General features: G+C 40.2%; 1 protein-coding gene across 1 annotated transcript in view; it reads right to left on the reverse strand.

Moving 5' to 3' along the window:
* The window catches only part of ADCY2 (adenylate cyclase 2), a 183,583-nt gene that overhangs the window by 124,165 nt on the left and 41,287 nt on the right, over positions 1-18,131 (reverse strand). The window contains exon 2 of the mRNA XM_017738745.1: positions 14,454-14,615. Coding sequence (XP_017594234.1) covers positions 14,454-14,615 — 162 coding nt within the window. The remainder of the gene's footprint in view (positions 1-14,453; positions 14,616-18,131) is intronic.

Consider the following 18,131-nt stretch of genomic DNA (forward strand, 5'->3'; position numbering starts at 1 on the left):
ATGTATTTATTTCTTTTACTTCACCCCAGTTAATGCATAACAGCTCTTCTGAACCTCCTTCCCAAACTACAGAATCATGCGCATTTTGTTAAGCAAAATGTTCCAAGTGTTCCCATCAAGATTGAATGGGTCAGGTCACAGATCTTTCATTTCCTTCAAAAGTAACATTTCAGCTAATTTGTGCTTGCCTTGAGCATCAGGCTAGTAATTCTTTTTTTCTCTTTATTCAGGGTCATCAGAATTTACAAGGACCTACTTCCTTATAAACAAGCATGTTATGAAGTATTAATGGATTTTCTGTCTTACAGACTGTGCTTTCATACTGTGTAAGAGAAAACTTTCAGATCAGAGAAAGGCAATAAGGAAGATCAAAGGTATGGAATGGCTTCTAAACAAGGAAAGAGAAATATTTTTCAATTCTCCAGGTTGGGAAAGAAATGATAGGGGAGGTGTGAGAGAGGTTTATAAAATCATAAATGATCTGGAAAGTGTGAACTGAGCTCAACTGTTCAGTCTTTTCCAGTGTAAGGATATGGGGGGTGCAAACAGATGACAGGTTTGAAACAAGCAAAAGATGGTTCTCCTTAGAACACAGGTAAACTGATGAACTCTGTCACAAGAAGCTGTTAAGCAAGATGCACTATACTGAAGGAATAAAAAAAACCCACATAAATCAAAAATTTTAAAAGGTCCAGATAGGTCAGAAGAAGCAGCAAAAAACAGGTTTGTAAGAAAGAATAAGTAAAAAATAAGCAAAAATGGATTTCAAACCAAGGCGTGAGGGAAGTAGAAAGAAGACATAAATCTTGGGAGAAAACTACCAGCAATTTACAAGGAGCAATTTGAATTTGGAAAGCTAAAATAAAATGGCAGACTTCACAGAATCACAGAAGGGTACAATTGGAAGGGACCACAAAGGGTCATCTGGCCCTAACTCTCTGTTTAAGCAGGGTCATCCTAGAGCACATGGCACAGAACTGTGTCCAGATGGTTCTTGAGTATCTCCAGACTTCTGACTCTTGCTAGTTTATAGTCAATGCTAACCAAAGGGTGCCACTTTCAGAGCTATCAGCATGATGGCAAACAGTCCTAGTTTTCAAGAAGCGAAGATTTATTTTTCTTTCCATAGTGCAAAAGAAGCCAATTTAACTGCACACACTTCAACAGCAAAAGAGCATTGCAGACACAGAGGAGCATTACCTTGAAGCACTTAAGTCCGACTCTTGCCCTGCCTCTGTGTCAGGTATTTCAGGGATGGAAAGAGCATTCATTACAGTAAATCCCTTTTCATAAGCTATATTCAATCTTTCTCAAAAAATAATAACAACCTTTCTGGATTGACTCTAACACTCTGAGCTCATTTCTGTTCTATATCCTTACATTACTTTCAGTGACATTGAGAGGAAAAAAATGTGCTCCACTACCTGAATGCTCAAAGTCTCTCTAGAGACAGCATTGTCTGCTTAGGAAGTTTGCACCAGAAAATCTTCCCCTTCTCTTTGCACCCCCAGAGCGACTGCCTGCAGCAATCCTTCACTGTCAGGTATCATATCAGTTCAGTAATTATGGAGCAGCATTTCCACACTTATTCTTTTGTAACTCTGATACTGATGTGGTTGCCTGAAACTCTGACACTGATCAGCAAATGTATAGTAAAAAATCAACGACCTCATCTTGCAGTAATACACATGCCTGCAACTCCCAGAAGGAGACATGAAAGTTTTATGTTTTCTCATGACGACCACAGCTTATGGATTCAGGGCTGACCACATCCCACATGGGAATATGAAGGGAAGGGATGTCCAGAGGAGAAAGTGTCCCTGTGTTTTTCACTGTAAAGATATTAAAGTCAAATCTTCATCAAGTTCACCAAGAAAACCTAGACAAAAGTCATAATGCTGTTTACAAACATATGAAATTCTATTTGAAAATATGTGGCTCCGGTTTATGTTTCTGTCTGGTAGCCTGACAGAGGCACAGCTGCTGCAGCACCACAACCCCACATCCATCCAGTTGTGGGGTGTGTGGAACGCCACACATACAGTGCATTTATACACATAACCATAGCCAACCACACAGATCAACACAGACGGAAATAACACAAGATCAACGCAGCACTCAGGCAAACACAAGCTGCACCAACATCCTGGTCCTGCTCCCCTCCCTGGCTGACCAGGATGAAAGCAATTTAGCACAGAATACATATATAGATATGTTATATATCCCTCCAGGAAGTGGCCACAGATACCTAATCTGTTTTCAAGACCCAGCCTTTGGACCATCACGCACTTGCACAAACAGGTCTGTCTCTGGTCTGGCTTGGACTCCCTGCTTCCTCCAGTACTTAAGCCACACCTCTCCAGTATCCACACCTCTCCAGGCCTCCACCCTCTCCAGTATCCAACGCAGGCTTATGGCCTCCTCTCCCGCTCACCAGTAGTGTGGTCTGACCAGTCATCACACATGCTGAGATACACACCCACAAAATACATGTGCAGCTGCCCCAGCTCTCGAGCCCATCTGACCCATGGCCCCCTGAGTACCAGACGGTACCTAGACCTCTCCATTACCTCCACCTGCTCCACTACAACACCTGAGACCCTGTGACACAAGGGTTCCATTCTATGGTCTCCCCACACACATAGACAGGCACAAGCACGCAGAATAGGTGTTAGAAATGGAGGTTGAGAAGAAGACAGGACGAGCCGCATGGGTCAGGGACAGGGCATGGCCAGCTAACTGGACTGACCATCAGCCTGTTAACACATGGTCACCCCTTTTATTGCCTTGTTCCTCTATTCTCCCACATCTGTTCCTCCCCCAAACCACTATGATCCCTCCTTTTCCCCATTTTGTTTCCTCCCCTAAACATCCCATCCTAAGTCAGTTGACTGTCCAGTTTGCTCTGATTAGGTTATATGGGTTTCTCTGTCACTGTTTCCCTGCTCCTTCATATTTTTGCACATTAGCTTTCAATTAACATTGACCTAACAGCTGATCCAATCTGAGTCAGTGGAGTTTAGAAAGCACAGACAATGTATATCAGCAGAAGGTTGAGACAAGGAAAATATCCAAAATATCCAAATCCAGTGTGTAGAGACACATTTTTTCCAGACAGGACCAGCTGGCTGCAGCTGCAATGATTATCCCAGTAGTAATATGAGAAGGATTGGAGTCACTGCTGGGGCTGCTCCAGCAGGACTGAAATGGCTCTCCAGCACACCTTCTGCTGCCTGTGGTCTCCTCTCAGAGGAGGGAAAGGGGCAGAAATTTGCCACTCAAGACGCCCATCAGTATCAATCTCATTCAAGACCTGCACCAGGCAATTCAAATGCAGAGCTGGGTTTAACACTGACTCTGCTAAGGAAAAGAGGGTTCCAAAGTGAGATCTTTATTTGTACTCTGTTCTAACCTTGCAGGAGCTTAAAGGTTACTGACAAAGCCCAGGACTGATGGTGCAGGTAGGTCCAGGGAGGATACAGAGCATGTTTACAAAGGTTACTGCTTGCTCCCCCACTGTCCCAGGCAGGCCAGCTCTGATTGTGTGCAACCCCGGGATTTGACTCAGGAATATTTTTAGCAAATGCAGCTCAATGGAGGCTGAAATAATGTAGTTCAGAGAAAATAACTAGATAATGATTTCAGGGACTATGTGTGTGCCATGTGCAAGAGATTCTGCAGTGACGCAGTCAATACCAATAAGAGTAGAATGGGAATCATCTCTGCATTCAGAGATCAGTGGTGCAGCATCAATAAACTGAACTGAGGTGAGAAAGTTCCAAATACCCAAGGAAAACATTTACTGTCTAAATGACTGAATAGCAGAAAAAAATAAGGTGTCATCGCGGCTGACTGAACAGCAAATAAAGCAAAATCTTAGAGCAAATAATAGAGAACATTATTAAAGGTGCCTCATTACCACCTTTCAACTTTTCCATATTCTACTTCTCCTACTTACCAGCATTTATGCTTTTGTCCCCATTTTCACATAGATAATTTAACGTTTCTTCTCTGTCCCCTCCTTTTTGCTGTACATTCTTTTTTATAAATTGTGGCCATTTCTGCACTTTCAAGACTTTTGAATTGTTATCCTATGCTTATTTTATTAAAAAAGAAGGGGGGAGAGGGAAAGGGGGGCAAGACAAGCCCTAAGCATCTTAACCAACCTGACTGTATTTGATGTTATGAAATAAATTAAACATGATAAATGAGTGGATCTAAATAGTCTGTTAGGGCAAAAGAAATGGGGTTGGAATGCCACCACTTCACTGCTCTGCTAGACCCTGAGGACACCGTCAGTACAGCAACAGCCTCTTCAGGTGTCACACAGAGGGACCACCATCTCCTCTCTCTGCTCCTGCCCACTGGCCTGTGTGAGTTGGCTGGAGCAGGCAGACCACCTGGGAGCACTGCTTCTTGTCACTATGGGCTGTTCTTTCCACAGGCCAAATTTTAATGATTCACTCCACAGGCCAAGCAGGATGCATGTCTGTGTGAACATGGAAGTCAGCATCAGCCAGCATTCAGACACAGTCAGCAAAACTCCAGCAGACTTCCATTAGAAGCCAGAACTCCATCTCATCACCTACATACTAGAGGAAACAGGATAATCACACACCTCATATTTGCATTCAGAGTGTGAAGCTCTCTCACACAAGCTGTTGCAAACCTCCTTGAATAATCCCAACAGTTTAACTAAAAGTACGTATGTGAGTAAATGCTTGTCAGGACACAGATTTTCCTGTCTGAAAATCATTTGGGCAGGATCTCATCTCTACATGTTTAGGGGTAAAGTGTAGCAAATAACACTAGTAAATAGGACAGACAATCCTGCTGTGGTTTGAACAACTGTTGCTGTGACAGAGATGCTGCTGAACTACCATACAGAGTGAGACAGCATTCAAGACAAAGAAGATTGTTCTAAGGTGGCCACTAGAAATCTTTTAAATGAACAAATTTCTTCAGAGCAAAACTTGATTTATCTCTTTGGAGCAAAAGTCAGTTTTGGCTTCTAAAGCACAAAAGTGTGTCTGTGTTGAAGAACTCAGAATCACATGCTTCAGAATTTGACCTACTCATTTGCATTCATTAATGTTGAAATCATTTCCCCCAGTTTAATAGTGACCCAATGAACTTTCAAGTCCTTCTTTTCATCCTCTTCTGTAGCAGTGCATAGTGGCAAGAACTGTTTGAACGACAGGCACTGGGATCTGGAATAGTTAGTATTTCGCATGCATGGAAGTCATCCTACTTACAGGATCAATGAAACCAACTATTCTTGCTTAGAAGAGAGAAAAATTTCTCTGGGTCAGATTGATAAGAATTGATAAGGGTGTGGAAGGCACCAGCTCCCTTCTTCAGCATCTAGAACAAACATCTGCTGGGATCCTTTAGGGTGATTTTGCTCAAGTGTTTGTTGCCTGTCCTGCTGAGGCTTCAGTCAATGATGGCCTACCAGCCTTAGTTCTGGGCACCCATAAGCAGCTGAATCTTCTGCAGACCTACACTATTTCAACATTGGTAAGTCTTAATTACTTGTTGAAACAGACTAGAGGGCTGTGGATTAACTGTGCTATTGTATATCCAAAGACACGGAAGCTGGCCTAAGGTTCAGATTCAGACAGATCTCTGCACAGCTTTGTGTTTCCAGAGCAGCGTAAATGCTTTCACACAGCCTGAACTCTCAAGGCTCCTGGACCTGAGCTAGTCTGATGCAGAGACAGCTTGATTACTTCAGACCTGGGTTCTTGTGGCTTCTGAGCTGATAGACTGCCACACATCTGTGAGAAAATACATCCTCAAAGGAACAAAGAAAATTAAACTGCAAATATATTCATGAACATAACTTTATGTCTGATAAACCACAGCCTGTGCTGTTTGCAGACTGCTGCAATCAAAGTTGTAACTAATACTGCCCCACTCAGAAACAGGTAAGAGCTAGCAGAGTCCAGGCAGGTGACCTTTGCAGCAAATATGCAGCATACAGCCTTTAGTATACTCAGAACCAGTTCTAAACTGATGGCAGATAAACATGATTTATTACACATAATTAGAGAGAGGCACAGGAGAGACATGAGTCCTTCTCAGAGAGAACAAATAATGATGCCACTCACTGGGTATGCAAGAACACATATACCTTGAGAGGGGAAAGAATATGCAGTACAACTACCAAAGGTGCAATTCCTGTGAAGAATTAGGAATTCATGGATGCACAGAATCATAGATTCATCAGGGCTGGAAGACACCTACAAGATCATCCAGTCCAACCATCCAGCCAGCACAGCCACTGTAACCCCTAACCCACTAAACCATATCCAAACCACCCAGCACCAAATCCAAGTTTACTTCAAGGTTTGCAGATTATGTCCTCCAGCTGGGTCTCTGCTGGTAAACCAGAGTGGAAGGCAGTTTTTAATTGCATGAGCATAATTTCTGTATAGCTGTTACCCTGCTCACTAGCCCCATTTTGATCTGGGCAAAGTAGTATTTTCCCAGAGCCTTGACGTGTCTTAGACGATAGAATACGTCAGGAATGTTTTGGAAGAAGCTGCCACCTGACTGCCGTGTTTGGGGAAGGGAAAAGGGGTGGGAGTTTAGGCAGGTAAACAAAAGCTGGGCTGTGCTACCAGCTCCAGGGCCAGAGCACAGCTCCCCTTTTACCAGCAGCATAGCTGTAGCTGCTAAGAAAAAAAACCAAAAACATGTGCAGAAGTTTACCTCCTTTGCTTCTGGCCTCCACATGCGTATTTGGGAGCATTAACCGATTCCATCACGCACAGCACCCACAAGATGGGCACTTGGAGGCCGTAGTCAAGGCAGTTCTGCAGCCAGCATTTTACTGAAACACATGGCAGAAGTGTGCTGAGGGAAACAAGGGCTATCCAGGGACTTGCATGAGCACACAATGCCATGAATGCACAGGAGTGCAAATTTTGGAAGATGACTGGAAGAGGAATAACTTCTACTTGACCAGCAACTTAGCACTGTTGGATGGCAGGGGCTTAGAGGACAAATAGAAAGATCACATCCTAATGCAGGCATCTAAAACAGATGGAGTCTTGTCAGAGACTGAAATAGTTCATGCCTCAAACATTGAGATGAAGTTTTAAAGAAGCTGCAGCCACAGAAACCTCCTTGAAGAACTTTGAACTGAAAGTCAAACTGTTGATTAGATAAAGGGAAACACATTGTTCAATCACCTCAGACTGAGGGAAAGGTTTGCATCCACAAAAGGCCAAAGCCACAAGCTGCAACTATCCCCGGCTGAGTTTGGGGTGGGGGGAGAGCACAGCTCACACAAGCCAGGCTTACACAGATTCCCCCCAGCTGAGGGGGGAGGAGGAGGTTTTGGGTGCCTGGTGCAGCCTCTGGTGAGAGGCAATAAACACCCATCCTCTGATTACACAAACCAGCCCAGCTGTGGAACCCCCAGCCCCACAGGGCACATCCACGGGACATTCCCGTGAGAGGCTTTTGCCCACACGCACGGCGCCGAAAACAGAGTCTGCTGTGAGAGCCGGACCCCACCCCAGGGGGCCATGGCTGGACATGCCCACCCAGCCTGAGCATGTACACCCGTGGGACTCTGTGCCTTCTGGGGGACCTTCACCACCGAGAGAGCAGCTGGAGAGGATCAACGAACATCGCTGGGATCCACGGAGTGGTGATATTTTCCTTATTCTGTCCCTGTCACTCTTTCTACTTCTTTCTCTCTCTCTCTCTCATATTTACCATCAAATGAAACCCTTACTATTGTCACTGGTGTATGGTCTCGTTTGCACCTTAATTTGGGCAGAGGTATTTCTAAGAACCTTAAAACTGGATCATTACAGGTCTTGAACCATTGCAAGGTGGATTCCGACTCACCAGAATCTTCTCTACACAACAACAGGTGTTTGTGTTCCTGATCCATATTTCATACTGCACCAAAAGCAGCTGACAGGATGGGGAAATGTACTCACATATTGATAGTGAACGGCGTTTTTCTTGTACTGAATTCTTAAAAATAACATGTAGACTTAGACAGTAACTCTTTGAGTCCATAAAATGGCAAAGCATCATGTCTAGAGTGAGTATCACTCACAGAATTTAATGTTCCAGCTGCAATAAGATAAGAATTAATTCACAATAAATTTGACAAAAAATACCAATCTGTAAAAGTACTATGTAACTGAAAAGGCTGGCCAAAGTCTGTGAAAATGGAAGGGAATCAGCAAAATTAACTCAGATGAAGTAACTAAGATTCTTTACCCAAGAAAAATTATTTGAACAGGCAGTAATACAAAATTCTGAATTCATGGGTTTAACCTTTTCCTAGTAACTTATTTACATTAAAATCATCCTTAAAAGGATATGGAATACAACTCTCTTGCAAAAGGTATGCTGTATGGGTGACAGTTTAGTTGCTGCTCCAGCCTAGAAGTACTGGAATTTCCAAACACCTGTTTTAATTTTTTTACCATTTTGGAAGTATAGTAGCCTCAAGACTGAGCATTCTGACATAGACATTTTATAATTTCAGGGACATACTGAAGGATTGGGGTCTTGTTCAATGTATTAATTTATATTTTGGAAAATTAAAGTTGCTAAATGAAATTGTCATTTTTAGAATAAGAAATGTAAGCTAAAGTAGCATGAAAGTGATAAATAAATATTCACTGCTGATAAAAATATTAACTTAAATGAAGCTGACACAAATGTCAATCTGATCCTTTCAGTAAAGCTTAAGAATCAATGCTAACTGGAGTTATTTGATAACTCATGGAGATATTTCCATGATTTTAAAAAAAGGAGGCATTTATTAGTTATCTTCTGTGCTTTGAGGATTTCCTACACTTCTCACCAGATCTATTTTCTATGCATTTCTTAGATGCTGATTTTGGGCTGCAGGTAAATGGTGCTTTTGAAAACCCACATGGCCACCTGCACACATGATTTCATTTCACAATAACAGTTCTAGGACTTTGCTGAATCTTCCATCACAGTAAGTATTACAGGTCTTCCCTTTAAAGCCTCAGGAACTTTTTGGAAGACGTCCACATTGTCCGTGTTTATGCTTAAACACTCTGAAATGCAATTATACATTCTCCTACATATCTATGATCTTGTAGGCAAGTGGCCTCTTCATAAGCACATACAAACTGTACAGATTGACTTAAAGAATGAGTGAAACCCAAAGTACATCTGCTGATTGTGAAAATTAGGTAAAACCCCACAGCAGATGGCATTTCAATATCTGCCTAGATTAAGCATAAAATCAAGAGCAAAGAAAAGATGCAATAATAAAACACATGCCTGCTTCACTGTGCTATGCAGGACAGAGCCTTCCTCTCTCAAAGTGGCTCCCAGCTGCTGCACAATGTGCTGAACCAGACTGTTGGAGAGAGCAAAGGGAACAAGGCACAAAGTACAGGACAGCAGCAGCTGCTGCTCCAAGGAATAGAGCCTCCCCTCCTTCCATGGCGGTCACTGCCCTCCACACCTGCAGCAGGAACAACAGCAATTCACCCCGTGAAACTAAGCAGCAGGAAGCAGGAGTTGTTTAAGCTTCATTACCTTCATGAATAACCCTTCTTCCCCATCTCCTTCAAAAAAAGGTATTCAAGGAAAACGGATAAATTCAGCCTACAGTAACAGCTTTTAGACATTCAGACTGAATGAAGTTCCTATGTGCTTTAAACTTTCACTGTGCAGCTTTACAGCCTCAGGGGTTGTACAGCACTGGATGTACTTAAAGACATGGGCTTTTTTCCCAGACTTTTTTAATAAACATGATTTTTTCTTGCACCGTGTGATAACAGCATAAACCAATTCCTACTCTATTTCTGAGCCCTAGAGCTGTACATTTTCTTCTTTTATAAGTCAATGAATACTGATGCTTTTTATTTTTATTTTTCTGCTGTGCCACTCTATTACATAAAACAGTTTTTTGTAAATATCATCACCTATTAAAGTTATTCAGTTAACAGATGAGTTTAAATCAGTGTTCTAAACAAAAAAGTATATGTCTTTTGCATGACATACTGCATGGGGATTAGAACCTCTAAATATATATTACAGATGACGTGTTGTCCATCTTGGAAAAACCTGCTACATTTCTGATTATGAGCTTTTGGTAGAACTAGTTTCAAGATGTGTAGTGATGAAGATGGCTAATTTTTTTTTTTTTAATAGAGCCACATTCCCTTTTTCAATTCACTGTTGTTTGGTTTATTTGGTTTTTTTCCTGAATAGGCTACAGCTATTGATTTTTAATTTTGTAAGAGCAGACCTCAGCTTAACTGATGGAAAATGCACAAGATCTTGTGCATGTAGCCTTGGAATTTCCCAAATCAAACATTCCTGAAAATAAATGTTAAGAATAATCCAGGTTATGAGATCACACACACAAAGACTTTCATAAAAGTTGCTACAAATTATTTCCTTTTGCTGTATGCATTCCTGAACAAAATCCAAAGCTGATATAAAATTGTATGTATGCACACATGCATTCTGCCTAGCTGTAGTTTTGTGCCTCTAAAGGTGACCCCTTTTACAGAGCTGAAAGAGCCACCAAAAAAAACCTCTAAGGTAAAGAACACTACTTAAAAAAAAAAAAATAGTTTTTAAGTGATTTAGCCAAGGTTTGGAAAACACTTAGCCACAGCTCATGAAAAATGATTGCAAGAGCAACAAAATTGCTTGCTGAGACAGTAAAACTAAAAGACTAAAACAAAAAAAATTGCACTCCTCATATAAATCATAGGGAAAAAGAAAAATGGAAGCTTATAGGATGTTTAATTATTTTGGTTACCTCTTTTTTTCAACAGATTAAGAACAAAATTACCTCTAATGATAGTATCAAGCCATTAGTTGACTAGTTGATAATAGAACAGTAGAACCACAAGTATTTGATTAGAATCTGTTCTGTTTTGGGAAAAAACAGGTTATGTGTTTATAGCAAGAGGCGGCAGTTAAATATTTTCCATTCCAGAAATAACTGAAAGGGTTGTTAAAGTCGTGAAAGCCTTCTGAGCCAAATGCCTTAACACCAGAATTAGAGTCATGTTCTATTAGAGCAGTCCTGAAGCAGAGAGAACATCCTCTGCTTGGCAGTAGGATTCTCACCTGGAAAGAGGGGGCAGAGTCCCAGATTCCAGAATGTGTGCCTAGTAAAGGTTAGGATTAAAATTTTCAACAGAAAAAAGCCCCAAAACATACATACACCGTTATTTTTTTCATGAACTGAGGGTGGAACACAGGACTCTTTTTCCCCATTCCCGTCAGAGATCCCACAGCTGTGCACTAAATTCCCCACAGACGTGCACAGGGAGAGTGTGTTGGGTGTTTCACTGTAGAGGCTGTGTCTCGGTGCTGAGCAGGGCAGCACACTGACCCCTTTGTAGGCCTGGCCCCTATTAGCATTTGGCATAGCTGCAGCTGCTCCTGGCACGCTCCTCTAAGGCAAATGCCCACGCTGCAAGAAAGATGTTGATGAAGCACAAGTGAGGACTCAAAGAACAACTGTGAAAGTGATGAAAGGCTTAGCTAGTGCAAAAGCAGGCAACTCATTTATTTTACTGACAAAAAGGTTATGAGGCAAATTCATGATAGTCTAGAAGCACTCTCATGGGAGAAACAGAAATTGAATCCTGTTGGGTCTGTCAGCCTACCTGCCAAAAAAATGAGATCCAGAAGCTGGATGACAAGGCTAGACAAATTCCTACTACAAAAGATGAACAGAATTCTAACATTGATGCTCAACAGCCGTGGAAAAAATATGAAGGCTTGTGGAAGCACATCTCCATCATTCTCCATTTTTAAACCAAGGTGGATTCCCTCGCCTGAACGACATGTAGGTCAAACAGAGACTAGTTCATGTAAGCAGCAGACAGTCTGTTGAAGGATTCTTTATCCCAACAAGAGGCTTTTATCTCAGTATCTTTAACTGCAACTGACACTGGATAATCAAGAGGATCCTAAGCTTTTTGGCTTTAGAGAAGCCACTTTTTTGATATAAAATCTTTCAGAGGATAACAAAGGAATACAAAACCAGTCAGATATGCTCTGTCAAATTTCAAAATGAGCAAATGCTTTGGAACATTGATTTTTCTCTACTCATAGACTGGAGGTATGATTAACTTTTAAAATGCTATGGGATGCCAATCAGTCACTGAAAGATGCTGAAAAATCGAAGAGGGTCCAGCAGAGGCCTATCAAAACCATTACAAGGCAGGAGAACCTGGCATAAGAAGTGAGACTGAAAGAATGTTTGTTGAGCCAAGAGAAAGCTCAGAGAAGATACAATGGAAGTCTCAAAACATAGGAAGTAATTATAAAGGAGATGCAGGTATTCTATACAGAAGAATGTTTGCTACACATACAAGATATATATATTATAATATCCTATATCAGCTTAAGGTGTACAATTGACAAATGTTATTTCTCTTTTTAGTGCAGTCGGTATCTCTAGTCTAAGCCCTTATTTGTAGTCTCGATTTTCAAAAGCAAAGAGCACAGAACAAACATTGTTTTGCTTACACTCCAAAGTATAAACAATAGTAATCTAAGAATGTACAGAGGGCAAATGAAAGGAAATGAGGGAGCATCATCTAGTCCTTTCCACAAATTTGCAAGAATGCAGTGCACTCAGTACTTCCAGTAACTGCCAAGCTATTCGTAACACTTAACATGTTTTACAAAGACAGAATGGAAAACTAGTAACAACCCGGAAACGAAGCACTCTTAACAATTTACACATTGCAGAAAGACTGCCATTCTTTCTGAATGAAACAGAAAGTTACAGGAGAGATGAAAGACAGTAATTGTGCCTCACAGACCATGATTTCTTTTGATTCTGTAGATGTGATGTGTCTAAAAATACAGTATCTTCTGAAAGTATTGTTTTAGATATACCAAATGTTGATGATCTAGAAAGACAGGCAGGAAAAATAAATAATTTTTGCAAGCAGCAACTTTAACCCAAAACTGTTTTAGAGAAGGAGTGGCAATCATTAATACTGCTTTAGCCATGCATCTATGCCAACAATAAAAGCCATAGGTTGACAAAAAACCAAAGAGTAATATTCTCCCTGGTTTATTCCACTACAAATATCAATAACTGTATTACTGAATTATTTAAATACTATATTAACTGCAGGTGACCACAGTTCTTGCTTAACATACAGCATAATTTCACAACCTCCACAAAAAACCACTCAACTAATCCAAATCAGCAAGAGAAAAGCAAACCTACCTTGCTCATCATTTAAAACTTATACAGAGAATTACATCTTAGAACATATTTTGTTTACCAGACTTCAATTTCAATATTCCATAGAACACAATTTTGCAGTCATAGCTGGAAATAAAATGTATTTTCCTGAACAACAAGTTACAAGGCAAGACATTTGTAAAATCACTGCAATTATCCTTTGAGACACAGTGTTTTAAAAGGTAAGTAGAAACTATTATTTGCTTTGTTCTTAATGCTATTCACAATAAATAGTACGATGTCTTTCCTGTTCAAGTAGTATGTTTATAAAAATGTGTTCACTTTAAAGCTTCAGTATCATTTTGATGCAAAAGTTAATATAATTCTGTTTCCTTAACATGGCATAACTATACTAAAAAACCAAACCCATGTATCTGTTTTTCAGAATGAAATCTTATGTTTTCCTTAAAAAATACAGATTTCTATCAATGACAGCTGGGCTCATCACAGTACTACAACTAAAACTGTAATAATTCACCATTTAAAAGATCTTCTGTAAAACAGTAAGGAAAAACAACTAATATTTGGATTTTTATAAAGTAATAATCTGCAGTATGTCATGTGGTAGATTGTCAGAGTTGAGTTACAATCCAAGACACAACTGCAAACACAGATGGGTTCCCAAAATGTCATGGAGTCTGGAGCCAGCCAGTCTCCTTCAATCATTGGGACCAATCAGGGTGAGGCTGTAAAATTCCTATAAATGGCTGAGAACTACAGAAGGAGGACAAGACCTACAGCAAGCTTGTAGAGGGCAGTGTCTCCCCAGCAGATCTTTAACCCCACAGACTTGAGCGCATTCAAAGGAACAATCTCAAAGATAACATTTTGATGCCTGGAAAAAATCCTTGGTCTTAAAAGCAAGGCCTTAACGAGGTGAGGAGATGAACAATGTGGTTTACAAACCAGAGGGGTAATGCATCTACCACAGGACAGCTGCATCACATATTTTTTCAACCAATATAAGTTTTTACATTGGTAAGTGCTATGTGGCTGTAGATTCCACCACTTCCGTGTGTAATTTAGGAAGACATAACATTACTGACACCCTCATTATTAGAAAGCAAATTACCTGTGAATTAGCAATTCAGAAATCAAGACAGAAGTAAGTTTATACTCCCAAGCACCCACTAAGGCACTCCTGGCTCATTTACCAGGCTATTCAATGCACAGTTAATCATTAACTCCACAAAGCACTTACCTGCCAAACCAAGTGCTCCTTTACAACAGCTGAACCTGACAGACACACGCTCAGCACAATCGTGTGAGATGCAGAGGTCAGGACGCTGGCAACTATAGCATCCCTCATGTTGAAGGGCAGCATGGTGTACACCACAAAAATGATGAACAAGAAAAATGATACCTGTGCAAGACAGAAAGACAAAAAAGAAGCATGTCAAATTCACTTCAGAATAACATTTAAAAAAATAGCATTTAATTTTGAACTGGCTTCAGCATAAAGTTACACCCCAGTTTTTCACAGGAAAGTCATTGCTAACCGCTGAAGAAAATTATTTAGACAGAATTGATTTTTTAAGAGTCTTGGAAAATTTACAGCATATTAGGCTTAAGAAGTGCAGTTTCAAGAAACTAAATCATGGTTTCAGATACAGAATACTCCAAACTTTTCAAATATAACTTCAAATTTATACTTTCAAATTTTTATTTTTATTAATATTCTGTTTACAAATAAAGGGAGAACCCAGGACTGATCAATTCTGATTGTGACTTGCTTTACAAAATAATCTGTCAAACTCCTCACAGAGCCTTAATTTGAATACAGAGAGATTTTTTACATCCTGATATGCTAAAAGTTCACAATTTAATTTATATGATATTAGGCAAAAAAAAAAAAAGCCCAAGTTCAGCCAACCGTTTCGGTTTAACAAGATTGTATTTCATGTGTATCTGCACAACCTATGTCAAATTTCATAAAACCAGTACATTTTAAGGTAATACATTTATTTAGTCATGGAAAACAGCTTCAGAAAATCACAGTCCATATGCAGACTTTCCTGTCAGCCTCTTTTAAAGGGTACTAGTGTCTGAACAAACCTTATGGAACAAATGCACAGCCCAACCAATAACAGCAAAAGGGATTCCTTCACTATCCATAGAAAATATATATTTGATGGTATGCTTATGTTCCACACCCCACAACACATTTGAGAAAATGTAACTAGATTTGGGACACAGGTTTTGCATGCATAGGTAAGTAGGTGATTCTGAAAATGTGTCAGCTTGTATCTCCATGTAAGGCTTTCCATCAGTTTGAGTTGACTTGAAAGCCTATTCACCATCCAGCAGTTGTATACACACAGGTTAGAACTCAGAAAGCTCCCAGGCAGGTATGAGCAAGAGTAATTTGCTGCTCACTTCCCTTGGTGTCAGTCTGTGTTCTTCACATCTTCATGTGATAATTACATTGTCAAAACTGAACCCGAAGGCATGTGCACCTACAGTACAGTGGAGGCATTCTTTTCCATCATGGAGACAGAACTGGATGGAAAAGACTTCTCCACTTCTTTTATCCATTCATCTTTCTCCAATCCCTCCATTAAGATCAATCCAGCTCCTTCCTGATCTCTCATACCCTTTTCAACGCTACCAGCTCTCTCATATACTCAAGACTCAAATAGTTCAAAGGCATGAAATGAAAGAGAAATACAAAGGAAATGATGGATAATGAGAGAATTCAGCAAGAAAAAGGCAAAGCTTTTGCTTTGCCTCTATACTCTTCCAATCTATCAACAGAGAGCACAAGAAAAAAAAGTGTTTGACACCTGGTTGGTTTCAGTCCTCCCTAAAAGTTTCCATGGTGGTCAGATGTCAGTAAAACCAACAGCAAAAAAAGGGTGTACAAACTCGGTCTAGGTAAGAGAAGGGTTATGCCACTATGATGTTTTAAAACTGTCCTGGGCTGAGGAAAGATCAACTGTGATACTGCCAGAACCAACTGATAGTCTTAAAACTTGGGAAAGATGTAGAAAGCTCTGGCTGGCTAGAAAAGAGAAACAGAGCATGCCTCTGAAAGGCTGAGAAAAGGGGTAAAATTCATCAGATTCACTTTAATTCCTATAGCAGTAACAGACAATAATAATGCATACATAGCAATTCATAACCAACAGTCCTGAAAGTTAAGAAAAACATAGCTAACAGCTAATGTGATTTTGCTGAGAACAAATCATGTTAAGCAACCACGTATTCTGTCATGATGGCAGGCATCGGTATAGGGGAAAACCTAAATAATGAGTTAGGCAGCAACAAGGGATGTGAAAGGTCCTCTAATATCAGCATAAGATAAACAGATGCGAAAGGCAGAATACCCTACTAGCATGTAAGACCAACTGCCTAAAACGTTTCCAGCTAAAGGGCAGGCTGAATGGGGCCCTGAGCAACCTGGTCTAGTGGAAGGTGGCCCTGCCCATGGCAGAGGGTTTAGAAGCAGATGATCTTTAAGTTTCCTCCAACCCAAACCATTCTGTGATTTTATTATTAAAAAATAGTTTGAAGAAGAACCCCATATCCAAGTCCTGGAAGAACAATTTCAAATGCCCCCATTCTCAGTGATTTTTCATGAAAACAAGTTTTTGTTGTTTCCAAGTCTAGCTTTCTCATTGCCTATGTGGCATTCACATATTTGTGAAAATTTTATTATTAGAAAATAAAAATATATTCTTCTTTAACTGGCTTGTCTCAAAAAAATATAACTTGCCTATTTTTTGATATCCGACTTTATAGCCAAACTAAAGGATTCACTCAATTTGTGAGATACAAGCTAAGTACTCTTCAAAACTCATTAGTGGATGTAAGACAGAATATGATGCTGTTGCTTTTCAACTTTGACATAAAACAGACTACTAAGCATGTGAACAAGATTTTGACATTTTGCAATGCTTTTAGTGATACCAGCAGTATCAGCTCCACATTCCTTGTATATCGGTAAACAACTGTCTGTTCTATAAGTTACCTCACTGCTTTCCTTGCCCAAAATAAATGGATAATTTCAACATTCAGCAACTACAAACAGAGAACACTTTTAGGAGGTTCAACCCCTCTTGACACTACATGTTCAAATAGGCTGGGTTGCACAGGAACTGTGTTAAAGAACACTTGATTAAAAAAAATCGACCCATCAATTCTTATATTTGCACACATTTGCAGTCTTGAAATTTGGTATGAGAATGCTGTTGCAGAGCAGGACATCTATCAGTCATGCTAAGACAGAAACTCTCCTCCAAATTACATGTAGGAAATGCCACCTGTCAATTGCTCTTTAATTCTTGGCCACACTTGCTTTTCTCCTATTTCTAGTAGGAGTTTAACGACTCAAGAGAGCGCCTTTTATCCCAGAGGTTGCTTTTTTACTTCACGATGGCTAAAAAGTGTTTTCCCCACGTAGCCTGAAATAAGATGCTTCTACCCTTCATCTTGATCACAGACATACACAGTATGTAAGACTTGGGACCTTCAACATATTTCAAAATGTTAGTGTATTTAAGTTTAATAAGGTAGAAGTTAATACACAAAGGCTTTTCAGCAGGTAGAAAGAGGAACAGGCTTCTTGGTCTGAGTCACAGTCTGCAGAATGGTCAATGGCCCTTGCCATTGATCTTTATCATGAATGGCCCTTTCCATTATCATTTGGTAAGAACTGGGAGAATATTGCTAGATATTAACATTAAAAAGCAGTGATGCCAAGCTCTGAAAGACCCCACTATCTCATTGCAAGACTTGCTAATGCTAATGATCACAGCATGCCTGCACTCGGTGTGTGTTCCTGTCAGTAAACAACAGCATTAATTTACAGTGCACTATTTTTGACACTATTAAAAGTAGCCCGTTCCACCAAACTGTGCCATAACCACAAGGCCTGTCG

This window comes from Corvus brachyrhynchos, unplaced genomic scaffold (assembly GCF_000691975.1).
Source record: "Corvus brachyrhynchos isolate BGI_N302 unplaced genomic scaffold, ASM69197v1 scaffold23, whole genome shotgun sequence".
NCBI lineage: Eukaryota > Metazoa > Chordata > Aves > Passeriformes > Corvidae > Corvus > Corvus brachyrhynchos.